The sequence below is a fragment of the Lycium barbarum genome, chromosome 8 (genome assembly GCF_019175385.1).
Source record: "Lycium barbarum isolate Lr01 chromosome 8, ASM1917538v2, whole genome shotgun sequence".
Lineage (NCBI taxonomy): Eukaryota > Viridiplantae > Streptophyta > Magnoliopsida > Solanales > Solanaceae > Lycium > Lycium barbarum.
Window position 1 is genome coordinate 122,432,250 of NC_083344.1, and position 26,921 is coordinate 122,459,170.

Genomic DNA, 26,921 nt, shown 5'->3' on the forward strand with positions numbered 1-26,921 from the left:
TTTCAAAAGCTGTAGATTTTTGAAAATATACCAAAAATTAAAAAAGGAAATAATGGATAACGCCCACCGTGACCACAAGGTTAAGAGCCTTGTGCTCTACCAACTGAGCTAGCTGGCTTGTTGAGTTCATATTGTACTTATATCAAATCATATTAAATAGTACTGTCTTTGGGCACAAGAAACAAAGAGATCCATTCGGAAGTCTTTGGGTGCATGATCTAATGTAATATCATTTTTAATTTTCACAACATATAGATAATTTTCATTCTTCTCACTTTAGAAAGAGTTTGAATACTTTCTGTTGGTCCTATAGTTTAAAAAAATCATAGATTACAAATACTTTTTTCATTTAAAATTTTCACCTGACCATGAGAATTCAATAGGACATCCTCACACAAACATTTTCAAACTACTAGTACAATCTTACATCTATTGGTTCTTTCAATGGAACAAATCTAAGTTGCTGATTTTGCTAAGGAAGTATACAATTCTTGATTATACTACTAAAACAAACTGCATATTCTTATACACTCCCTCGAGCTTAATAACCAAATCTACTAAATCTGTACAGTCTGGAAGAATTTAGTTAAGTAATATTTACTCATCAGTAGTTTTTTCCTATACTCTCGACGTGATCAACTGAGAGCGCTAGCTAAACAATTTCTGTGAAGATGAAATGTTATACACCTATGTGAGAATGAATGTCAATGAATACTAGCTCATCTAAAAGATCATCGAATATGAGATCCTCGAGCTCCAATCCAACGCACTCTGCATCAAATTGTAGGTTCATCCAATTATCACCTTTTGCCAAATCACGGCTTGCAGCATCATCGAGTAGTGATTGGTCATTCTCCAGCTTGTAGTTGATCCACCAGCTTATATCTTTCCACACCTCCTCAAGAAGATAATAGCCAACAGTCATTGGATGGATATAAGAACGAAATGTTAACGCCTTTGGCCAGTATAAAGATGATCTCTCATAAAGTTGTAGTAAGACCTCGTTGATTAAATCAAACAAAAGAAGTTGATCACAGCTTCCACTTTCTTCACCATATCCCGAACAGTCAGGTTGAGAAAGAAAACATCCTCCCACTTCGTCAAATACTGAAAGGTTCATAAATTCATTTCCGCTAAAGCCAGATAGTTCCAGCACATCTTTTACATAATTGAATTCGGCTTTATTTCTTTCGTCCACATGAACTTGCAATAGACTTCTCTTCTGTTCCTCGGCTAGTATTCCTTCTTCATTGGTATCAAATGCATTTTCAGCTATACCTGAGGAATCAATGTCAGATTTATTCTGTTAATTAGCCAATGAAAACTTCACAGCAAAATTTTTAGAAGTTTTGGTTTTTAGAAAAATAAACTCGAATCAGCTTAATTGCCCTAAGTTTTACCACCAAAAAAAATAAAAATAATCCAGCATAAACTTTACGTACATTTTGTTGCTCAAAATCTCCAATTCAATCTGAGCTTTCTAAACAAAATACAGTTGCAAAATAGAAGGTTTACATCACTTTCTAAGCAACCAATCATGATTCTTAGAGGCTTCCAGTATAGCAAGTTAGCAACCTTGATATACATGCACAGATTCTACATGAAGAAACATATATAATATGTGCTAGAAATTAGAAAAGTATCATCCTAATGCATGTATTTTAGCTTTCGTTTGGACAGCAGTTGTTTAACACAGAGAAATGAAGTATATCTATTAACACCAAATAATAACCTATCAAGTTTTTGAAAGAACCAGTTCACAAAAAAATAAAGCAGGTATAAATAGAGATTTTTTGTTGTAAGCATTTTCGTGGTGAATATCTTCTGTCTAGAAAGATAAATGGAGTATGGGGAAAGAATGCAAGATTGCCTCAAAATATACCTGCCGTTTCGGGGAGAGTAGTAGCTTCTTGAATTATCATATCAGGCAAAGTAACAGGAACCGGTTTATCAACCGGAACAGAGTTCTCCTCTGTGTTTAAGTCACCAAAGTCATTGGAAGTCTGGCTGATATCAAGAAAATCTTCAGGAATCTCGGAGTCGGAACTGGAATCTTGTTGAGTTTTATTTTCTGAAACTAAAGGAATATCGACGGACTTCTGTTCATCGGACCTATTAGCCCCTAAATTTAAGTTGTTGCTGGATGCAGTCGATGCAGCTGTATCTACTGTTTCTGAATAATTGGCTTCGGGAGCGTCCTCAATTCGGAAAGACGGGTAATGCCTAAGATCAGGCAGAGAAAGAATCCTCTCCAGGACTATGGGCCTAGTTCTAGCTGGTGAAGGTGATTTAGATACTCTTGAACTTGACCTTTCAAAGTTTTGCTGTTTTTCGTCCCTACTGAAGCAGGATTCAAGTAATCTATTATATCTGTCTAATGAGTCATTGAGCGATGACGTTCTTTTGAATGATTTCATCTGGCTCTTGCTAAATGGAGAATGGAGGTGAGCAGTGTTAAAAGTACTTTCCGGAAAGTTCCTGTTGTGTCCATCTGGCATTGGCTTCTCGAGTAGATTGGATCCCTTTTTAACATCCTTTGGAACCTTATGAAGGACAGCGTCCATGATGATTCGACGCTTCTCCTTACGGCTCTCCTTAAGAGCATGTGTTATTTTGTCCTTCAAGTTCCTGAACCGTGCAAGGACAAGTTTACTATCGTGGCGCTTGTGTTTGCCACCAGGTGAACTCGCTGGCGCATTATCAAATGATTCAAGTCTAGTTGGCACACCTTTTGCTACTTCCTCCTCGCTACTCAAATTTGTTGATGTTACTAAATGGCTGGCAATTTTTCCCAGTGACAGAAGGGAAGGAAATGACACGGACTTGGTTAAGGCTTTGGATGCATGTGTACCATGTAACTGATGCGCTAATGAAGAATTTGGGTCCCGTAATATTTTAAGGAATAACTCCTCTCTCATGTTAAGTAAATCAAGAGCATCCAAAAATAGCTTCGACTCTTCAATTGAAGCATTTTTAGTCCGCTCTCTAAAATAAAGTGATTGTGTACGACGAAGAGTGAAGTTTGTAATTGGTTGCTTCCCATTCTTGTTAGTATCACATTGCTTTAAGTGATTCATATCAACCATAGCAGCACACAACTCACATGTGTTGGTGGTGATAACAGCATCCTTTCTTTTCTTTGGCAGGGGTGGATCTAACAAACTAGCAACGGAAGAATACCCATTCTGCGGATGCTGCAAAGTCTCGTCATTTGAACGAAATTTTGGAGAATGATCTGCATTTGCGGGGCCAAGATAACGAATAGGAGCAGTTTGTTCCAGCGGCATTCTTGTAGGACAGGACACGCTACGGCGATGTTGAACCTTTTTTCTAGATAGTAGCTCTTTTGTGACCAAAGCTTTTAGACGAGACTTTATTGAACTTTTGTGCTGAGTGGCTGCTGTTTTCACTACAACCTGAAATGCTAAAGTTTGTTAACATAAACAGTTATGTGCAAATGTTTGCGCACGTACCAAGCATACTACTTTGCAGAAACTTACAGGGGAATCGTCTAATTTGACATCTACTTTTTCTAACACGTTAGCAGAATCAGTAGCAGTTGCATTACTCCCAAGATCTCCTGCTGCTGGAAAAAGGAAATAGTATATCACACCCTGTTTTCATTCATTTGTTTTAAGTGTCAAATCTTGATAATAGCCAAGAACTAAAAGCAGTGGCGTAGCCACATAGACCGTTGAACACCCGTCATCGAAAATTATACTGAGTATATAGTAAATTACACTGTACTCCCTCTGTTTCAATTTATTTGAACCTATTTCCTTTTTAGTCCGTGGCAAAATGAATGACCTCTTTCCTAATTTGGAAACAAATTCACTTTATGAAATGATTTACAGCCACACAAATATTCAACACTTATTTTGAATCACAAGTTTCAAAAGTCTTCACTCTTTCTTAAATGTCGTGCCCAGTCAAATGAGTTCACATAAATTGAAACAGAGGGAGTACATAAATAGGTAAAAGTTACCTTTTATACAAATATATTAAACTTTGAACACCCTTAGTGAAATTTCTAGCACCACTAAGTAAAAGGGTAAGGAGAATATGGACATACTACTTCATGATCAATAGGCTTAAGTGGAGTTGGAGCCAAATTTTTTAGTTTATGGGTTCTAAACCACAATTATTTTTACTTACTGTGTTCTAGATAGATTAATTATACATATCATACTTTAAATACAAACACATAGTTTGAGTCAAAGTAACTGGGGTTCTTCCGAACTCGTAACTAGAATGGTGGCTCCGCCCCTGGCTTAAGATCAACAAAGAAATGAGGAATGTAGTTACTCCTCCAACACTAAACCTTATAATTCGTGTACGCACAAACTCTGCACTCTTTGGAAATTCTATATAGCATGAAAAAATGATAGACGTAATTTGTATTCTAGCCGAGAAAAACATACTACCAACAACTAATGTTTTTTCTTACCAGCAATGTGCTTTCCACCAGCCTGCTTTATATATGGGAGGCGTTTCCTGACTTGATGCCACCGATGTTGTTGGTGATTTAACTGATGAAGTATCCCAAACATGCATCCTGGAGAACTACTTTCTCGAGTAAAACTAGAATCTCGGTGTCGCAAACCCTTCCCCATGTGTTACAGTATACTCAGCGTAAATCAGCTACAGGTACTACCTAATAGAGTTTGAGTTTTCCAACATCCTACACCTGATATAACAAGGAAATAACAGAATGCATTTTAATGATAAATGAGAAAAATAAGAATTCATGCGGCACCAAACCTTTAGTCGAAATAAAACAAAGAAACCATTGATGGAACATGTAAATAACTTTAGAGAGGAAATTAAAAGTTCTTGGGCATTTTTTTTTTTTTTTTTTTTTTTTTTTTTAAGGGAAGTAAGAAAGAGCAGACAAATGAATTGACCTTGAATAAACCTTCAGGGGTGATTAGAAATAGCAATGACAATACAATAAGTTACAGTTTTTAATTTTGGAGAGTCCTCTTTAGATTGAAGTCATTTTCCACTTTATGTGTTTGGGGTGACCAGAAATGGTTTCAACAACTACAACATACACTGTGAAATCCCACCCGTGGGGTTTGGGGAGGGTAGAGTGTACGCAGACCTTACCCCTACCTCGTGGGGTGACGGAAAATGGTTTCCACAAAGAAAACGTTTCACAGTGTTTGGCAACCTTAAAATCTAGAAAATGTCTTCTAAAATGAAAATATATTCTACCAAATGGAGAAAATAGCTTCCCTCACCTATAGACTAAAGTAATCTTTTACAAATACCCAACTCTTATTTAGTCTCACTTCAATCAAAACTTAAAAATTATTTACAACTTTTAATACGTTACCCACATAAATCACCAAAAACATTACTTTACTCCCTATCCAATGGTGGAGCCACCCTTATCCATGGGGTGTTGACACCCCTTTGCTGGATAATTATACTATGTAGATAGGTAATCTTATATATATGTTGAATCACCCCGGCTTCTTCGTGTATTTACTTCTTTATATTTTAACTCTCTCTGGTGAAAATACTGGCTCCGCTACTTCTTTATATTTTAACTCTCCTTAGTGAAAATACTGGCTCCGCTACTTCTTTATATTTTAACTCTCCTTAGTGAAAATACTGGCTCCGCTACTTCTTTATATTTTAACTCACCTTAGTGAAAATACTCAACCAAACATTGGAAAAATAATCTAGAAAATGGTTTCTTAAGGGAAAACATTTTCCCTGGAAAAATACTATTTTGCATGCCCAACGCTAACTCGAACCTGGCATCTAACAAGTAAAATTCCATGTTTGATATTCATAATTTGGGTATCTCAATATGAGTAACTAAACAATCAATCAACTGATTCAAGAGTATAATGCATGCATGAGTAGAGAAAAAATTAGGATATGAAGTTTATGCGTTCTAAATGTTATTATATGTACATATTCGGTGGATTTCTCAACACGCCTACAGGGAATTTGAACCAAAACTAATGATTTTTGTCGAACCTGTACTTTCCATGCAAGATTTGACCATGAGGTTATCTTATTGCCAATACATAAACTAAAAGGGTCTTACAGAAACTGAATCAAAATGGGATTTTTATCAAGAATGAGACTTTCCAATTTAATTTTGTTTCTAAGTAATCCGTTTTGAGATCTATGACAATAAAAATAACCCCAGCAAATGGGTTAATTTTGAAGTTTCGGATAAGCAAATTTAGAGAAACATAACGAATTGGCATCACTGTGAAAGTAAAAGGAAATTGGACAAAATTATACATTTTGAATATTTGTGATCCTCGTACCTTTGCTAATAACAGAAAGTGTCAGTTGCATTGCACAACCTAGCAATGAGAGAAATGTAGAAAATTGAAGAAAAATAAAAGAATGTGATGGAGAAAGACTAAAATTGTTGTTTGTTTTTTGATGGGTGGAAAATAATGGACAAGTTTTTTTTTTTTCCTTTTTTTCCTCTCTTACTTTTTGGCGCCATTTATCAGCCAACCGTTTTCCGTTTCTCCCTCTAAATATAGTAACCGCTTATTCTAGTGTTTTCAATTCAACTCCTTCCCATTTCAACTTCTTTCCATGATTATCATGAACTAGTTAAATTGCTCGCGCTTCGCGCGATCGTAAAAGACATCTTTAAATTTATAAAATATATCAATTTGCGATAGAGTCGAGATAGAAGAGATGAAGCATTTAGAACAAAGATAAAAAATGGAATTTTGACTTTGAGAATTAACTAAGTTATTATGGTACATGAACAGAGCAAATAGACACAGAAACATAAAGTATAGCCATATATGATATCATAGTGCTTTAAAAATGTCGGAAGGTATGATCACTGAACTTCTTTCCAGTACAAGTGGCCAGCGGAGCTGATTCATTTACAGCGAATCTAAGAGCAACATAAACATTTTCTCCCTTGCAAGATATTCAATGTTTACAATCATGAAAATTGTACATTTTTTTGGAAGTGTTTATTAAAGAATGATTTGCATCCATAGATCAACAATAACGATAGACATATGTTTAGATTACGTGATGCGCATAAGCTCTTCCACAACTCCTTCCTCACTTTAGCACTAATTGAGTTTGTTTCAACGGTAATACATGTGTTTTTCTTTCATCAACAGTGCAAGACTTCCCCCTTTCCATCTTTTACTGCAGCCTGCAGGATTGTTTCCCATTTCACCGGCGTCTCAATTGGCAATATTTTGTAGTTGCGTTGGAGGGTTATTACTTTGAATGTACAGCTGTGTACCTGCACAAGAATACACTTACACATTGTTACTAAGTTGCAGTAATATTAGATAAGTAAGACTGCAAATAAATATGCTTATTATCCATCTTCGAAATAGCAAGTAGAAAATCAAAAGATGTTCTATACTCTTCAATACTGAGTGCAGAACATTCGACCCCTGGATTAATAAGACATGGATAAGGTAAGAGGCAAGATTATCGATCATCATATCCAATTCAGGAAAATCCGTAGCAAAATATAAAAAGCGCGAAGAACCATAATTTACATATTCACATCAAGTGGAAAGTTGATATGACTTTCCTAGAAGCACCTGCAGTCCAGTTGATCAGATGTTTGTGCTATAGGCAACCGAAACAGGAAGTAGGCTATTGGAGCAACATATCTTGTGTGCTCAGGTCTTAACGGAACAAATTGATCTTCACAATTTGATTCTTTTAGGGAAAAGTAAAAAAAGTAAATGCAACATGATATTCTCTCTTGTTCAAGCAATTATAAGTCTAAAATTTTTACAATCTCGATCCACAGCCTCAAGCAATTGCTCCATTCGTACGTGCTCATCTTCATAATATATGGTATTATCCAGTCACATATGAGCTCTGATGGTAAATTAAGTCTTCCATCCCAACAAATACAATTAATTAGCAAGTACTGCAAAAATATCGAACTAACATAAAAGTAAGCTTCACAATTTTTTTTGCTTGAAGTTCTTTAAACTTCTACCCTCCCAAAGTAGAGGTAAGGTCTGCGTACACTCTACCTCCCCAGACCCCACTTTGTGGGATTTCACTGGGTATGTTGTTAAAATTCATTAAACTTTTGGGTTCAACTCTTACATTAGACACGGAATTAGTATAAGTTTGAAACCCGACCAATTAGACCGATCATCAATCAATCAATCCATTGAATATCTAGATCTTAATATGAATAGAGCTACTAATAATTTTTGTTACTTGTGTACCTAATTAGCCCAACTATAAAAACTTTGTGCAAGTCTTTTTGTTCAGACCTACGTAAATCCAACACATGCAGTTTGATATAAGTTACATCTGCATTTCAAGACCTTGTATGCTATTCCGCTTTGCAGTTCTAAGTTAATTAATCAATTAAGTTGGCAAGGCATCTACAAGACAGTAGCAACCAATAGAAAGAAACACAAACCAACTTTGCCTAAATTCACTCTTGGCTCTAAACAAACTAAGAATCTGAAACCAATTAAAAAAAATTGCTTAAGGATGTTTTCAAAAGATTTTTTCCTTTAATTTGAACTCTTAAATCATGACACTCCTGGCTTCTTTTAGCTCAGAAGTAATCACTTATCAAAATATGAGGGCGTGCATCACAGCCATGAGAGAACTTGAGTAATGAAAGATTGGACAAACAATAAATTTCCTTTTTCATACTTGCATTAGTAACTTAACAAAATTAAAACTAAGACGGGATTCCAAATAGATTCAGATGCTACCTGAGCTTTAGTTTACCAATTGCCTGCTCAGTATATCATGAAGGACATTCAATTATCCTGAAAAAAAACAAAAGGGTGCTTGAATATTAGGTATACCTCTTTTCTCAACCATTGGAAAATAGGTTACTCAATCATCAAGATTTGACTTCAAACCCAGATTGGAAAATTACAGTAGTGTAAAACTTTATGCCATCGGTGTATATAACTTAAACACATAAGTTTGCCTGCTAGTTCGGTATATCATTGTACTATGTAATACAAGATTAAAACAGAGGCATTTATTCTGTTCCTTTGTCTGCATAAATGAATCCGAAGGTTATACTAAGGGAATATTTTATGCTCAAAGAAAAAAGTAAAATCACATGAAACAACGAAATGCATCACGAGTACTACCATTGCATAAGTACTACTCCCGCGTCTGATATTATATATGCCCATATTCACTGGACATGGAGTTTAACATTTTAATTAGAGTTCTATATATATTAAATCGTATCAGTGATACTGGAAGAAATATTGAAGTAAAGTTTATAAAATTAGCATATAGAGAAAATTTCACATAAAAGTTTAAAATTTAACATCAAACAGATCATTTAAGAGAGGATTTTATCCAGCCATGAATGGACTACTACCCATTGCCTACACCTCTACACCTTTCACTTTCCCCATTATAGGTATAATGCATCCATGAAATTTGAAAATCTACTACGGAAAGTGAAAGAACCTTTTACAACCCAAAAATAATTGAAATGTAAGACAGAGCACAGTGACATGGGACAACTATGATTATTCATAAGTTCTGTAGGCGTGTAGAAATTTCAACCGCATATAAGTTAGGATTTAAAATTTACATACAGAATGTTATACATGCATTTTAACTTGTTAACTATAGCAAGTTATTTACTTTATTTTTATATTACCAAGTTAGACTTATTATAATGAGTTAACTTATGGCGTAAGTCATATTAACCTGATGGTATTAAAAAGCTTATATTGTCAGTGCTTAAAAGTTAATACTCTATCAATTATACACCTTACTGCTACAAAAACGATGTTCCACCCAACAGGGACAAACTTGTATAATATAAAAAGGATCTACTTAATTAGAGAGATAGAAGAAGCAATTAAAAGAATACATGTATAAAGCTTTTAGACGATATTGAGAGCGACAGTACAAGATAGTGGGCTTACTCTTACCAGCAGGATCCAATTCCACAATTGAAAACATGGAGTTGGATTCCAATGACAGAGAACCATATATATGACTGAGGTCTAGAAGTTCATTCGAGGAAACCTAAGTTCGAGGAAACCAGTATATAATCTATGAGATCTAAGATTAATGAGAAATCTTGCATGTCATTAAAATGAAGACTAAAAATAGACATATTGAGGTCGTCCCCATTACTGCCAAAATAAACCTAAAACGCCTTGAAAAAAGTGAGAAAACATACACAGAGATGAGAACAGAAACATCTACAGATCAAAGCCAAAAGAGACAAAGAAATAAATAAAATGGTTGGTTATGTGATGATAGTGAGATGTTTCGAGGAACTGAATGAAAAATGTGTTTTGCTGTATTTTTATCAGGACTTTTGAAGATCCTAAGAGACCTGCGTTTTCCCAGTTTAAATATCTAATCTTTTTTCTTTGAAACACTCTTTGGATCATTTTCCACTGCACCCCTATCCCCTCCCACTGCCAGTTCGTCTCTTTATTTTTTTTTTCTTTCTTCGTCCAACTTCTCTACAATTACTTACTATTTCGGTTTTGCCTTGACGGAGGAAATGAAAAGAGGGAGATAGTTCTTTCTTTGTTTTCAGTGATCATACAATGCAACATGTTGATCACAGTCTTTCTTTATTCAGGCTTTATCTCATACATTAGTCACACTCTAAAGAGAAACACTGTGAAAGTTAGACGGAAAGGAAGAAGGAGAAGAGGATACAAAAGTTTCACCTGAATCTATATGCTTGGGCTCATTCTCTGCTAAAACCCCACTCTCAAGAATTTGTACATTTGGATAATTTTTAGAAACGTAAACTACTTATCATTAATATTTCTTCTATGCCTTGGCGGCCGTTAGTATTGAGACCCTGTAGGATCTGTTTGAAATTGACACAGAAAGGAAGAAACATATCGTAATAAAGGAAGAGAAAGAGCACTATGATAAAAATGTAATAATACGAGACAATTCTTTAATAGATTTTTGATCATTACAATGTTGCTGCAAAAAAGTTGTTTTCTTGTTATTACAATGTTGTTCGTATCATAACTCGCAAATCAGAATATAGTAATAATAATATAACAATGAGTTTTGTATAATCAGAAGAAAAATAAAATTATACTGAAAGTTAAAAATGTAATACAGTCTAAACTCCATATCGCTAAACTATAATCAACATTTATAGCCATTATTGGCGGACTTTGTACATGTAGATTATACAATATAATTATCACAACTATTCAAGGTCTGTTTAGTATTACGAAAATATATATTGAATAAAAATATTCAGTAGTTGAACAAACACTGCAGATAAATAACTACTTAATGTTAAGAGAATTAATGAGCACTTTCCTGAATCAAAAAACAGTTAGTCATCATTGGTAACAACAGAACAATACATGAGAAACCCTGTCATTTTAGAGAACATCCAGTGAAAGAGCCTGTGGTTGGACCATGAAAGAAACAAGTGCAAGTCTGCAACGGCCAAAAATAGCCATTTTAAAGATTGCAAAGCACGTCGAAAGATATATACGTATGTGCATTTAATTATTCATGCATGTCATCCAAAGCGCAAGTAAGTGTAGCACAAAAAATGAAGAGGCAATGAGGGAAGAACGCAGATATTAGCCAGGAAAAATAAGGAAATCGAACAAACAAACGTGAAGCAAGAGAAAAATAGATTATAAAATGTGAGAAGGAACAATACATATAGAGAGAGAGAGAGGGGGAAGGTTCTGACTTCTGATTTCTTTTGTTACTCTGCATCACCAGCAACATTAATGGTTTTTCCAACTTAGATTTTTTCTCAATCTGTGGGTGATTTCTGTATGTCATTTTTGCGAACACTTCATAGGCGTAAAAAATAAGCATGTTTGGTTTTTTTTTTTTTTTTTTTTTGACTTAGAATGAACTTGTAAGTGCTTGTTATCCAGTTCTGCAGCAACGGAAGGAATAAAATACGAACTGATATAAAAACCCAAAGCAGAAGTAAATGTAACATGGTAGTGAAGATGTCAGTGAGGGTAGGAAGTAGATATTATTAGCAGGGAAATTTGAAGAAGTGATCAATCTTTTAAGGAAGAGAACATTAGGTTGTAGAAGAAGAGAAGGCACGATACACTGAGAGGGGGAAAATGGAGTATGTCAATCAAAAAGTATCATCCAGATTTTCAAAGCTCTAAGAAAACAGGAAAAGATTGAAACTTTAATACAATCTCAAAAAGGGGCTATTCATAAAATTTTAATATACTAAAAGAATAACTAATGGTAAGAAACGGTTCATCTTTTTAATCGGTGTCATTTTCGTATGCGGATTCCGAAGGGTTTTATTTTGGTCTTTTCTTTGTGTAAAGGTAGGGTAAAATTCCCAAAAAATGTAAAAAAAGATAAATACAATCTCTACATTTGTTGCGCCACGTCATCGGCCCTTTGCCTGCTTTTATATATATATATATGATTTATCGGGTTATAATTTTAAGAATGAAAAAATTATTAATGTAAAACGCTTTATTTTTAGTGGGTTTATTCAACACGAATTAGAACTAACCGGGCTAGTAAATGAGTCGGGTTTAATGATTTTTATCTTTGGGCAATTCGCAGTAATGCCCTTAATTTGGGGTGGTCTTTAATTTTTGTCCATCAAATTAAAAGAATTTAACTTTTGCCCTTCGGCTAAAATCTTAGAGTTTCGGGTCCGAACCCCAGCTCAGGCAAAAATTAAAAAAAAAAAAATCGCTAGGCAGAGATTGCCTACAAACTCTGCCCCATCGGGCATAGTTTGCCTGCAAAATTCTACCTTAAGGCACAGTTTGCAGGCAAATTATGCATGATGGGGCAGAGTTTACCTGCAAACTATGTCTTAAGGTAGAGATTTGGGCAAAATTCTGCCTTAAGGCAAAATTTTACCTTTAGGCAGAATTCTGCCTTAAAATTCTGCCTTGTGAATCTAAGTTCTACCTGGTGAATTTTTTTAAAATTTTTTACTGAGCAGGGTTTAGAAACCGGAAATTAGAAATTTTAGGCGAAGAGCAAAATTAAAGACCAACAATTTAAGGGGAAAAAATTAAACACCAGTGCATTTGAAGGGCACTCCGCACAAAAAATGTTTATCTTTTGGCTTAAAAAATCAGGTGTCACATCAGTAAAAAGTAGTTGTATATGGAGTATCATTTTCCGGCTTAGTCCTAGAATTTTGTGTCAATAATAAAAATGTCTTTTCTTATCATATGAAATTTTGTAAATTCGTATTTCCCGGCCCACCCGGTATCCGATATTTATTTTGGGGTTTCGATTAATCAAATTCGTGTTGCGCAAGACTCATTAAAGAAGAAGCGCTTTCCTATTAAGGTTTTTTTTTTTTTTTCAGAGCTCAAACTCGAGACCTTTGGCTAAGTGGGGGATCCAATCCAATGATATAGTACTCCCTCCGTCATAGTTTGACTATGCACGGAGTCTAAAAAAGAAAAGAAGACTTTTAAACCTTGTGATCTAAAATGAATCATAGATATTTGTCTGGATGTAAATTATTTCGTTAAGGGTAAAAAAGAAGTTTTAAGTTAAATTATTTGTAAATATATAAATGTATCATTCTTTTTCGGACAGACTAAAAAGGGAAGTGTATCACATAAATTGAGACAAAGGGAGTAGTATTTTTCGTAAGCAATTTCAACATTTGAAGAAGTAAATAAATTAAGAAATCACTATAGTAACAAGCGTTTCATTTTTTATATCTATACTTAATTTTTTTGGTTATCTACTGAATTATATTGAGGACTTCAATTCTGATGATGATTAAGAATGTGATTTTAGTTTTATGTTTAATTTATGATGATGTTGTTAATTTGAAGAATATTAGTATGTTTAGCGGCAGATCAACTCAAGGGCATGTGTAGGCTCATGTATTTTAAGTTTTTTCTTTTATTGTATTTTAACAAGTTTGGGTTCCAAGTTAATGAACAAGTTTAAGTGTTTTCATATTGTTAAGAATGATGCAATTTAATTATTTTGAGATCGGTATGAATGATGCAATTTTGACTAAAAAATAACACGCTTAAATCGAAACCCTAAAACATAAATAACTTAAAGCTAAATAAAAATGGACTTCGAGCACTTTTCAACCACTAAAACGACAATCCAAAGTTTTGCTTATCCTTGATGTATTGAGCCTACATTATTAATCGCACAAAAATAAGTAGGGTTCTATATAAAATATTGAAGTTTTGGAGTCCCGAAGCATGATTAATCTATGGCTAAAGTACGTAAAAAAGTGTAAAGAAAAAACGTAAAAAAGTGTAAAGAAAGAGGAGTTTAACTAAAAGAAGGGGAAAAAAAATGGGGGGCCTCCTTTAACGCAATAATTTACTACTTTAGTAACATTTTTTTTGGTCTGGATATTTTGGTTCAAAAGGTTTTCTGGACTCAATATTAAAGACTACCAATTTGAGAGGCAAAAATTAAAGGCCACCCCAAAAGAAGGGCAATCCGCGCCAAAAAAAGTATTTTCCCGTGATCCTATCCATCACACCACAATCTTTGTAACGTAAGTTTTTAGTTTAACGCATAATTGACCAGTAATACGATACTATTTGCTGATTTTGCTCAAACATAACTTCTTTTTTTTTTTTTTTTTTGCCACGACTAATTTGTCAATTGTTTTGTTTGCTTTCTTTACAGTTGAGATATTAATTAATAGTCTCCCGGAGTGTTGAACAAATTTAAGAAAATAGATTATAGTAATCTGACATTATGATTCATTCTTCTTAAGTCAAAGATTTTACATGTCAAACTTTGACTGTTTTTCTTTTGCTCTCTTTTCCTCTAAAGATCAGGATGATAATATTGTAGATGGCAATGAATTGAATGCTGCCAATTACAAATTAAGATTACAACTACAATCTTGGGCGTTTAAGGTAAAGATGAAGTTGACATTAACATGAGAAATTGTTATGACTATCTTTTTTTTCTTTAAAATTGAAAAGGGAAAAAATGATAAAGGGTGTGAATCCTTTTTTATATTTTGAGTTAAGACCCTATGGGTTAATTTGAGTCCCAACTATATAATTTGAATGCCATATAAAATTCAGCTTTGGGTATCCGATTCAATATAGAAAGACAATTGTTCATTCAAGTTTGGTTTAATCTATTTAGGGAAAAGGTGCAAATATACCCCTCAACTTTGCGATTTAGAGCAGATATGTCCCTCGTTACAAAAGTGATGCATATATACCCCTGCCGTTACAAAAATGGTGCAAATATACCCCTGCAGTTACAAAATGGTGCAAATATACCCTTTTCACTAACGGAATTTTTTTTTAAAATCATTTAATTTATTTTTTAATTAAAAAAAAAGTCTGCCTATATTTTCTTTAGTAGACATAATTTTCTAAAGCCACATGGTAATTTTTTTTTCTGGTGTGTCGGGTCTGGTAAGTTTCAAAAAATATCTCAGTGACTTTAAAAAAAAAATTAAAGTCATTTATTTTTTGACTTTAATTTGACTTCTTTTTTTTTTACTTTTTTTTTTGGTACCAATAGAATACTTTCTTATTCTACATGTGCTTTGAGATAGTACTCGATTAAATAAATATAGTTGCATGAAGCAGCATAAGTGCTAACCTGATTTTAAAAATAAAAAAAAAAGCTAAAACGTTAGGTTATTTCGAACGTCAAGCATCTGTAGATCTACTAGTGATGAGGTATACATAGGTGGAAATAGACTACGTTAGGTTATTAGGAATTTTTTATTTTCTGTGATTTTAATGAAATGTCGTACCGTATAGCCATCCTTTTAGTCTATTTCCACCTATGTATACCTTATCACTAGTAGATCTACAGATGCTTGACGTTCGAAATAACCTAACGTTGTAGCTTTTTTTTATTTTTAAAATCAGGTTAGCACTTATGCTGCTTCATGCAACTATATTTATTTAATCAAGTACGATCTCAAAGCACATGTAGGATAAGAAAGTATTCTAATGGTACAAAAAAAAAAAAGTAAAAAAAGAAGAAGTCAAATTAAAGTCAAAAAATAAATGACTTTAATTTTTTTTTTTTTAAAGTCACGGAGATATTTTTTAAAACTTACCAGACCCGACACCAGAAAAAAAAATTACCATGTGGCTTTAGAAAATTATGTCTACTAAAGAAAATATAGGTAGACTTTTTTTTTAATTAAAAAATAAATTAAATGATTTTTTTAAAAAATTCCGTTAGTGAAAAGGGTATATTTGCACCATTTTGTAACTGCAGGGGTATATTTGCACCATTTTTGTAACGGTAGGGGTATATATGCACCACTTTTGTAACGAGGGGCATATCTGCTCTAAATCGCAAAGTTGAGGAATATATTTGCACCTTTTCCCATCTATTTATAAACGTTGATCTTGCGGAATACATGTATTCTTCGTGCTCTGTCTATTCCATATTATTTGACAAGAACAATTTGCACATTCTTTTTAACATTAATAACCTTAATCATAAAAATATTTGTCGGAACTTCTTATGATTTAAAGGTAAATTTATACAAAAAATATTTTAAGCGACGGGACAGTCTAATTAGTGCATTTGCTTAATTAGATAGTGTTAATGTAGTAAACCACCATTTTACCCCACACAAAAAATCATCAACCAAAGGTTCATATAATCAATGTCAACGCCCACACGCAAAAACACATAGGCACTACTATATTTTAACCTTTAAATTATTAAATATCACAAGTGAACTCCTCCTTTCTTCCATCTCTCTTTCTACCTTTTCCTGAATTTAAGTAGGACTACTAAAGTTAAAATTAAAACCCACCTGATATGAACTTCCAAATTAAAAAAATTTCATATTCCTCCCTAACCCATTTACACTTTGTTTGGATGATTGGTACTTATTGTTTCATAATGTACCATATTATATTGTATTGTATCGTTTTTCGTCGTTACACAATGCTAGACATCAATAATTTGAAGAATTAATCTACAAGAAAAGTAGGGTACAATATAGAGATATTAGATAAAGGTATGATAAAGAATAAACTATAATTATAAGATAATAAATAAAGACAAAATGAGAAAAATAAATAAGGTAACAAAGTTATAACACCGAATCGGTCATTACATAAGACTCTTCGTTGTTATGTAGCGATAGATATAACGGTTCGATACAATAAAATTAAAGTAACAATCAAAACAAACAATGTATTTAAACTAACGGTAATAATACAATACAATGGGTGACGACCTTCCAAACAAGCCGTTATGTTCTTTATATTCAAACATTAACTCTATCTATCTTCTTTTAACTTCAGTCAAGAATCATTAATGATAATAATCAGCTTTAGATATACCTGTCTTTATTGAGATGGATTTCCTATCTTCTTTTTAGATGTTTTATTATTAATGTGAACCGAAAAATTTTCATACATGTGATAATATATAAACTAGAATACTCATTCATTCAGGCCACAGAAACATAGAGAATAACTCAAAATGGGAAATGGGATCAGAAAACTGAAGCTCTGTTTCTCCAAAGACGTTGGAGAAATCTCTAAGAGACGCCACGATATTGCTGTTCAACTCTCCGATCAGCTCGACAACGATGGTTTAAGCCATTCTTTTTGCTACCTTTACCAGGACCCATCTTTCTCCTATGACTGTTCCAACATAACCATCTCCACTAACATCAGCCAAACAACGACGTTTCCAACCATCTCTAGTGCTTCCATATCACCCTTCATATCCACCCCTCTTTCTACTTCTCTTTTCGACTTCTACCCTTATACTGACAGGTCTTCAGCTTCTGAAAGCTCGCCTTTATTGTCTTCCCATCCTCTTCAGTTTATTCCTGGGAATTCTATTGCCTCTGTTCGGTCAGGCCCAATAGCCCGAGTTACTAGCTTGGGCTCAGGCCCGATCAAGAGGAGATTTCTGTCTGGCCCGATTGAGCGTAGCTCCACATCATTCCCTTTGGAGAATCAGTGGGCTCAGGGGAAAACAGGGGAAGACAGAGTACACATAGTGGTTTCTGAAGAACATGGATGGGTTTTTGTTGGGATTTACGATGGATTTAACGGGCCTGATGCTAGTGATTTTCTGTTAAACAATCTTTACTCAAATGTCTTGAAGGAGCTTAAGGGATTGTTATGGAAAGACAAGTTAGAAATCTCTGAGGATTCGACAAGTGATGAAACTGATCCATTGGTAAATTCAGGTGTTAAGTTGGAATCTTTTGTTCAGAATCAAGAATTTGATGAGAAGTTGAAGAGTTTGGGAACAAATAGAGTTAACCATTTTGATGTGTTGAAGGCGTTGTCAGAGGCGTTAAGGAAAACTGAGGCGTCGTATATGGAGATGGCTGATATGATGATGAAGGAGAATCATGAGTTAGCCTTAATGGGATCTTGTGTTTTAGTGATGTTGTTGAATGGTAAGGATGTTTATTTGATGAATGTTGGAGATAGCAGAGCAATTTTGGTTCAAAATCCTGAATCCGATGGCAATTTGGATCGGATAAACGAGGAAAATCTACGTAGCGTTGATGCATTCTATAGAGTTGAGTCTAATCTTACTTCTTGTCAACTCACCATGGATCATCGCACATATGTTAAAGAGGTACAAATTCTAGCCTGTCTATATAGATCAAATTTTTTTCTCATGTTTCATATACTAATTCTTGGGATTGTCTTATGAATTATTGCAGGAAGTTTTCAGGATCAGAAATGAACATCCTGATGATGCTTCTGTCATTAAAAATGATAGAGTGAAGGATTCCTTGAAAGTTACTCGAGCTTTTGGGGCAGGTTATCTCAAAGAGGTAATTTTAAACTTAATCTTGCTTCCTGCATCTGTATTTGCAACTGCATTTCACCTGAACTGAGTAGTGTGCTTCTAATGCGATCATGTTGTGGCTGCTACTTACCTCCCTCGTGGTTTACAATATTACGATTACCTCCCTTGTGGTTTAAAATAAGAAAATTCGATAAAAAGTATTTAATTAGAAGAGTTTAATATTAGAAAGGGCAGATAGGTCAAATTATAATTCACTTACATTAAAAATAAATAGGTCAAAAGAAATGTTACAAAAAAATTGAAGCAAGGGAGGTAAGCGTAATTTCGTAAACCGCGGGGGAGGTTACTATTACGAAGCAAAACCTGAAGGCTGGAGGTCTCTGAAATTATACCGAAATAATTTCCTGATTTCAGTAAGCTACATTTTCTAAACGTGCTACTGCATTCGCAATTGCATTTTAACTGAACTCAATAGCATGCTTCTAATGCAATCTTGCTGTGGCTGCGACTTAACTGATTTTTTTATTTCACTGAGCTACATCTTTTTAACTTGCTACTGTATTTGCAATTGCATTTCACCTGAACTCAATAGCATGCTTCTAACGCGATAATGTTGTAGGTGTGACTTAAACGATTTCTTGATTTACTATGCTTTCGACCTAGTGTTGATGTATTTTCGACTTGTGTGATTCTACAGCCCAAATGGAACAATGCACTTCTAGAGGCCTTCAGAATTGACTATGTTGGAAATTCCCCTTACATAAACTGCTTACCATCTGTTTACTACCATAAGCTTGGCCCTAGAGACAGATTCTTGATTTTATCTTCTTATGGGCTTTACCAATACTTCATAAATGAAGAAGCAGTCTCTCACGTTGAGACCTTCATGTCTATATTCCCCGAGGGTGATCCATCTCAGCATCTTGTCGAAGAAGTGTTATTCAGAGCTGCTAAGAGAGCTGGTAATCGCGAATACCATATCTGTACGTCGATCTGTAACTACTGATTTATCTTAGAAATTCAACTCGAGAACTTTGTTTCCGTATTTTGCAGGCATGGATTTCCATGAGTTTCTTGATATGCCACCAGGAGATCGTCGAAGGTACCATGATGATGTCTCAATTATCATTATATCTTTTGAAGGAAAGATATGGAAATCATCTGTCTAGATCATCGATGCAAAGATAATTTTTGAACTCTTTATCATCAGAAAGGACGGAAAAATATAGAAAAGATCAGACTAATTTTGTGGTTAACGTTTGTTCCTCTTAGTGGATGTACTGTTTAAATTACAGAGGTTAAGTTGCTAAATATGACGGAGGCAGAAACTTCTTGCTTGGATACTGTAGAAATGCCAATAAATTGCCTTCATTTTGACTTTGTTCATTTGTTTCCATATCTCTTGCTTATTTGTAGTCTCCAAAGTTTTTTCTGGAGAATAATTTCAAGTGCAACAAAGTCTTATTGAGTACCATATCGAAGAAAAATTCACTGAGGATTAAGGATAGTGGCATAATGCTGAAAGCAAGTCATTTGAAATCAGGTTGAGTTGAAGTCGAAATTTTGTTTGGACATGCAATTTAGATATCAAAAGTTTTACTTTTTCTTATAAACATGAAAATTCATAATTTGTGAAAACTATCAGAACTTCCCGAATTATTATATAATCTTACCAAATGAGCAAATTTTATAAATAAATCGCATATTTTCATGTTCATAAACAAAGGTATCACAATATCTCAAGGCGTCACAACAATAAATCACATATTTTCATGTTGCTTTTATAAATAAATGCTTGCGATTATATGTTATTACAAACTTTCAAATACATATAATTTTAAGCAGTAATTAGCTATTTTTTAATATAGTCCTCCCACATGGTACGAACAATCTTTTGACGTCGAGCTTGGGTCCTTTTTTGTAAATTTTTAAATTATGTTTTTTTGCAAAATTTAAAACTATGGGTCATGTATTAAATCCGAAGGTCTACCGGAAATAGTCTCTCTACCTCCCAAGGTAGACGTAATGTTTGCATGCACTCTATCCTCCCCGGACGCCACTTTATGAGATTTGGCTGGGTATGTTATTGTTGGTCATGTATTAAATATTTTAAAAATTGAAATCATAATTTTAATTGAAGCTGAAGTTCTATTCATATGTCATAAACAAGCACTGGTTTTAAAGTAGAACTTTAAAATTCAGCTCCAAATTGCAAGGCCAAAATCCTAAGAAGAGGAAAGTTGAAGCTGAAACTACTGACTGGTTTTAAAATTGGGTATATCCACAGACAACTAATTTAATCGGATTAAGATGTCATTTTAGCAGCTGTAAACATTTAAAGCTAGCAAAAGAGGTGACAAAATGTCTCAAAGTGATTAATTTTATTTTTATGGCCACAAAGTATAAAGGAGGGTAAAAAACTTAGAAAGAAATAAGGGATAATTTCAGAGATCTCCCTCCTGGTTTGCTTATATCACGCTAACCTCTCCCGTGATTTGGAATATTACACCAACTCCCTTATTTTAATTTTATTGTAACAAAACTTGGTCAAAATTTTCCAAAAATGCCCTTTGAAACCAAAATGAAAGAGCCACTAATTATGGGACTAATGGCTGTCGAAAACTTCATTTCCAAAATTTCACGCGTGCTTGAATTTTTCAGATTTCTTGCGTACTTTTATCAGGATTACGTAGGTATTAAAAAACTTCTTCTATACAAAATTAATATATTGCCTTCCTTTTCTGTTTTCATATTCCCTTTTTCTGCAAGAAATTTTATTACATTTTTTTTTTTTTTTGTTATTAATTATGTGAGTCATTGTTGATCATTTTTCTTTATCTACTCAATTCTTAAAACTGCAGTACTATGCTATTCTGCATGTTTTAGTATGTTCGCATTGTTATACTCTATTATTTTAAGTATCCAACTAAAATGAGTTAATGAAACAGTGTAATGACTTATGCCCTGCCTAAATACTTTCAGCTTCTGTAGATAAACTCAAAAAAGAAAAAGTAAATCAGGTTTGTGATACTTCTTTCTTTTTCTTAAGAATATAGTAGTAATAAATATTCCCCCGTCCCAATTTATATGATATAGTTTAACTGAATACGAAGTTAAGGAAAAAGGGAAGACTTTTGAATGTTGTGGTCTAAAATAAGTCAAAGATATTTGTGTGGTTATAGATCATCTCGTTAAGCGTAAAAGGTAAAGTTTAAAGTTAAATTGTTTCCAAATAAGAAAATGTATCATTCTTTTTGAGACAGACCAAAGAGAAAAGTGTACCACATAAATTGAGACCGAGGGAGTAAAAAATTTTAATGCCCGTAACTTTGGTTTCAAGGGGCACTTTTGGAATATTGTTAAAATTTCATCATTTAAAATTTTTTTATTACAAGAAGATTAAAATAAGGGAGGTTGGAGCAATATCTCAAATCACAAGGAGGTTAATGTGATATAGATAAATCTGGAGGGAGTACTCTAAAATTATGCAAGAAATAAAATAAAAAGTTCCTGCTAACTGCTAACAACGGCTAGGCCTTCATTTCACTCTAGTTTTTTGGCGCTAAAAGTTCCTCAGCTTTGAGTTTGCAAAATCTGTACAAATCAAGAAACTAAAACCCAAGTCTCGAAAGGTATGTTTACTCTGTAATAGTGATTTCTTGTTTGGATATGAAACTGATGTACTCAGAAACATTTTGTATTTGATATGTCATTTTCAAGTGAAGAGTTTAATTCTCATTTCTTGCACCACTTCTGAGACAATGTATATTGATAATTTGAATATGATGGAGTAAATTCTTTGATTAATCTTAGCTACCGGCTTTATACTGCAACTTATGAAGACTTTCTTTGAGATAATCGGATATCATAACATTAAATCCAAGTATGGATATGATTCTCATTTTGTATCTTGATTAATTGAATCGTTTCTTTATGGATTCCTAACCCAAACTCTTAGAGATGTATTCCTGAGTATTCCTTGATCATTTCATTCAAGAAGAGGAGTCCCTCTAATTCTAAGAATTTTTCTGAAAGACTCTTTTCTTGAATATTATTCAAAAAAAAAAAAAAAAAAAAATCAGATTGCCTAGTATGCCACCAATTTTTTTGTTTTTGGGTAAAGTGAAAAAATCAATTGTCTCTTTGGGCAAACATGTTTAATTAGGACCTTTAGTGGAATGTTTCCTTTAGGCTTTGTGTAATTGCCTGTTTCCATTTTCTATTCTGGAAGAAAAGGGAGAAAAGTCTTGAAGTCTAAGAGGCTAGGGTTAATTGGCTGCAAATTTGCCTATACATAGTCCATCTATTTATCTGGCTGATTCATAAGGATCTTTATGAAAATCAAATAGTCCCACTGTTTCAATTTGTTTGTCTGGCTTTGATTTGACACAGAGTTTAAGAAAGTAGAGAAGACTTTTGAATTTTGTGAGCTTAAATTTAAGAAAAATAGAATGTACCAAAGTATCTTTTAATCTTGTGGTCTTAAATATGCTATGTGGAAAGTTGGAATTAAAGAGTTGTCAAAAAGAGCAAAGACATTCTTTTTAAACGAACTAAAAAGGAAGTAAGACAAACAGATCGAAACAGAGGGAGTAAGCTTTTGTTGACATGGGGATCATTTAAAATCTTCTTTTGACCCGAGGTCTATTGGGAACAGCCTCTCTACCCCCACAATGGTAGGGGTAAGGTCTGCGTAGACCCCACGAGATTACACTAGGCATGTTGTTGGGGATCCTTTAAAATATGTTGTTACCGCTTTTGCAGATAGAGGGGTATAGGGTTCCCAATAGTTTGCTAATCTGTGTTGTAGTTGCTGCTAGTCTACGATATTGTTGCTTATGCTTTTGTTAATGATCTTATGTCTAATAATACAAGTAAATTTTTAACTAATCTGGAACTCTTGAGATCCACAGATAATTGAAGGTCTTTTAGTAGAAGAATGAACTTGGAATTTCATTTCTTATCTATCATTTTAACAAAATAGTAGTAATTTGATGATATCAGACTTCAAGCTAATTGTTTAACTGACATTATTAACAAAGATCAATACTTTTATAAAACTTGATATATTGAGAGTTGCTTCTGAAGCCAAAACTCCATTCTGTATCCTCTGTATCTTTTAAGGAAGAGCCCTTCGTCAGTAGATTTTCCTTTTGCTGGTCTGTTATTGGCTTGCTTGTAATCATCTTTTGCTCAATTTTCCACAAGATTGGTATGAGATTTATTGTCAATCTCTGTTTGAAGAGTGTGATTTGAGGTTTGTTTTGTAGTTCAATTTGTTTATGAACATTTTGTTTTGTGGTTCAATTTGTTTATGAACATCTTTCCATTCATGGATTGGTGAGAGTAAGTGAATGGTGGACTTTAGGTCGCTTGATAATCATTCCTTGGCTTGGCTATAATTGTGGTGGAAATTGGAATATGTGTCTCAATTGCAAATTTTTTGGTCTATAGCATCTTTATTCTGAGAACCCTTTCCGACTTGTTTTACTAGGAGGTGATGGAGTACTTTCCTGTCGAGATCATTGGTAACATATTGTCCCGGCTTGGAGCTGCAAGAGATGTTGTAGTTGCATCTTTAACTTGCCGGAAGTGGCGAGAAGCTCGGAGGAATCATCTTGATGCACTTACATTTAATTCAAATGACTGGCCTGTTTATGATGAGCTCCCGTGGAGCAGGCTTGAAGTAATTATAACTCAGACAATTTTCCAGACTAATTCACTGCAATGTCTTTCAATAATCTTGAAAAACGATGTTGGGTTCTCTGCTGCTCCGGTGATTGCTTGGCTAATGTATACAAGAGATACCTTGCGCCAGTTACATTACAATGCGGATACCCCAAACCTTAATATACTTGAAAAATGTGGTCGCCAGAGTCTGGAACTGTTGGATCTGGCAGAGAATACTATTACCGGATTTGGATCTAGTTACCAAAAGTTTCCTTGTTTGAGATCTCTATCACTGACCCATGTCAATATATCAACTTTGGACCTGAGTAATTTGCTCTCTGCCTGCCCCAAAGTTGAGGTCTTAAGTCTTGACGATATGGATTTTGATACGTCTGGTCCAGAGTTCTCAATGAGACTGAGTAGTAACTCTTTGAAAGATATCCGTATTGAAGCCATTCAGTTGAGAGAAATCATTTTGGAGGCTGATAGCCTTAAGAAGCTGCACTTAAAAGATTGTAACATTGGGAGTTTTGCGCTTCTGAGCAATGGGACATTGAGAATCCTTGAATTGGATAATGTCGATATCTTCCCTCTTGATATTGGTGAGAATGCTGAAAATCTTGAGATTGTGAAGGTCAGTAATTTCACAACATTTCGGTCCGATTTCCATCATATGATAGTAAGGTTATCAAAAGTAAGAAGGATGAGTCTATGCTTTGTTATGTTTGAAGATGAGGACGATGAGTTTATGCATACTGAGGCTACTTCTGCTTGCTTTCCTCACTTAAGTCGTTTATCCTTGACCGATGAACTTAGAGAGGAACTTCAGTGTGGATTGCTTGGATATCGTCAATTGGAAAATCTTGTTGTATTGGAGCTTGGCTGGAAAGTGATTAGTGATAGTTTCTCAGATTGGGTGGTGGAATTTCTGGAAAGGTGCCCTAATTTGAGGAAGTTAGTCATTTTGGGGGCTGTCTCGGGTGTCAACACACATGAAGAATGTCATATCTTAGCTAACTTCACAACCTTCATTGTAAGGCTTATGAGGAAATACTTACGTGTAGATATTCATTTTAAATATGTATAGATTTGAGGAACTGTTGCATTGGACTTCAAATTGTCAAATATGGAATTGTAGATAGTGCATTGAGGAATATGATCCTTACTGGTGATGGTCTTTCTACTTATTTGGGCAATACTTCTTTTTCCAGATAAATTTGTGCTTCAAGCTATTTTAAATTGACTTTTCACTTGGGCATTCTTGGTTTCTATTTTCACAACTATTAGTCTTCAATCCAAATAGAGGTGCCTATATGAGTCCCTGCTAATCATGTTACTCGATTTATGATTATCATAGACGAAAATTATACATGTAAAAAGTACTAGTGGTTTTCTATATTTTCCATTGGCATATAAATCTCAGATAGGTTTACAAGACTAGTCAGAATTGTCTAATTTTATGTTGGATGTCTGGCTATTGCAATGCTCCTCCTTAAGTTAATTCCATCAATCATTCACATATGTGCCGTGTATCAACAGATTATGCCCTTCTCAGTAAGGGCGACATAAAGCTTACAAAATTAGTGTTTTGAGTCATTTGACATTAGATATATCATTCTACTCTATTGATCATGTTTCTAAAGATATGCAGCTTACACAAGTGATGTTACTTTTATTTTTAAAAAAAAAAAGAAGATAAAATATACCAAATCATAGTTTGGATTTAATTTTAAGTGAATTTTACTGAACTGTACCCAGTTTTTAACTAAATTTTGTAAAGCAAATATTTAACAAAAGCAGTCAGGTCAATGCAGAAGGAAGAAAAATTGGACACTGTGAGAAGAAAAAGCAAAATTAGAGAATTGATTTGCAATTAATTTAGCCAAAGAAATATGCATATATTTAGGTCAACTCGTTACCCAACTGGTCGAGTTTGAGAGATTAATCGAGAGAGAAAAAAGGGGAAGAATTAATTACTTAATTTTCGTGAATATATCTGAACATACATAAAAGCATTGGATTCCCTAAAACCGTTGAAACTGAGTTCACCTAAAGCTTGAAATGCAATAAAACCTTAGAGTCAAATCATTACGGAAGAGATAATTTTTTTTATGGTTTCTCACTCGATATTTGTTATCCGAAACCCCGATTTGGATTCGCGCTGCTTAAGGCCCTTTCCTACTCGTAATTTCTATTTAGGGGTAGAGAGATCCTATCCATCCCACCACAACCCTTGTTGGTGATGGAGGATGTGTATATATATATATATATATATATATATATAGAATACCTTATAGAGGAGTACATAATTTTCATTGCTTTAACTTTGATGACTTTTTGTTTATTTTTATGTCATCAAATAAAGCTATATAAATAACAAAAGGTTAGCTCATGCTGAGGACATAATTGCTTAAGTTAACCGTAGAGGGTATGTATATATATATATATATATATATGAAAGGGAAAATATCACTGCATATCACTTTAGGTAAATTAATTATCCGTTGTAGCCAATTTTTTTTTTACATGCTTTAGCC

The 26,921-nt window shown here is 34.0% G+C and overlaps 3 protein-coding genes and 1 long non-coding RNA gene across 4 annotated transcripts; 2 read left to right on the top strand and 2 right to left on the bottom strand.

Annotated features, from left to right (window-relative positions):
• Window positions 1–383: 383 nt before the first annotated feature.
• LOC132605387 (uncharacterized) lies at window positions 384–5,259 on the bottom strand. The gene is made up of 4 exons (XM_060318546.1): window positions 4,448–5,259; window positions 3,501–3,586; window positions 1,883–3,416; window positions 384–1,278 (listed from the first exon to the last, which is right to left on the bottom strand). The coding sequence occupies exons 1-4, from the start codon at window positions 4,611–4,613 to the stop codon at window positions 680–682; spliced, it is 2,385 nt and encodes a 794-aa protein (XP_060174529.1). The 5' UTR covers window positions 4,614–5,259; the 3' UTR covers window positions 384–679.
• Window positions 5,260–6,767: 1,508 nt separating this feature from the next.
• On the bottom strand, window positions 6,768–12,280 carry LOC132607050 (uncharacterized). The gene is made up of 3 exons (XR_009570125.1): window positions 11,681–12,280; window positions 8,718–8,774; window positions 6,768–7,255 (listed from the first exon to the last, which is right to left on the bottom strand). It is a non-coding gene; the product is annotated as an uncharacterized LOC132607050 (long non-coding RNA).
• Window positions 12,281–17,372: 5,092 nt separating this feature from the next.
• On the top strand, window positions 17,373–20,098 carry LOC132605388 (probable protein phosphatase 2C 23). Its single transcript, XM_060318547.1, has 4 exons — window positions 17,373–18,537; window positions 18,626–18,739; window positions 19,412–19,676; window positions 19,768–20,098. Exons 1-4 carry the CDS (start codon window positions 17,416–17,418, stop codon window positions 19,881–19,883), a joined length of 1,617 nt encoding a protein of 538 aa, XP_060174530.1. The 5' UTR covers window positions 17,373–17,415; the 3' UTR covers window positions 19,884–20,098.
• Window positions 20,099–24,214: 4,116 nt separating this feature from the next.
• Window positions 24,215–25,540, top strand: LOC132605389 (F-box/LRR-repeat protein At1g67190-like). Its single transcript, XM_060318549.1, has one exon. The coding sequence runs from the start codon at window positions 24,215–24,217 to the stop codon at window positions 25,469–25,471; it is 1,257 nt and encodes a 418-aa protein (XP_060174532.1). The 3' UTR covers window positions 25,472–25,540.
• Window positions 25,541–26,921: the final 1,381 nt, after the last annotated feature.

Bases quoted from the DNA above. Each gene is read 5' to 3' on its own strand.
- LOC132605387 (XM_060318546.1), bottom strand. From the start codon at position 4,613: ATGGGGAAGGGTTTGCGACACCGAGATTCTAGTTTTACTCGAGAAAGT. The intron at 3,417-3,500 runs GTAAGTTTCTGC...TTAGCATTTCAG, and splicing joins TCAAATTAGACGATTCCCCT to GTTGTAGTGAAAACAGCAGC. The intron at 1,279-1,882 runs GTATATTTTGAG...TTGATTCCTCAG, and splicing joins TACTCTCCCCGAAACGGCAG to GTATAGCTGAAAATGCATTT.
- LOC132605388 (XM_060318547.1), top strand. From the start codon at position 17,416: ATGGGAAATGGGATCAGAAAACTGAAGCTCTGTTTCTCCAAAGACGTT. The intron at 18,538-18,625 runs GTACAAATTCTA...GAATTATTGCAG, and splicing joins ATCGCACATATGTTAAAGAG to GAAGTTTTCAGGATCAGAAA. The intron at 19,677-19,767 runs GTAATCGCGAAT...CGTATTTTGCAG, and splicing joins CAGAGCTGCTAAGAGAGCTG to GCATGGATTTCCATGAGTTT.
- LOC132605389 (XM_060318549.1), top strand. From the start codon at position 24,215: ATGGAGTACTTTCCTGTCGAGATCATTGGTAACATATTGTCCCGGCTT.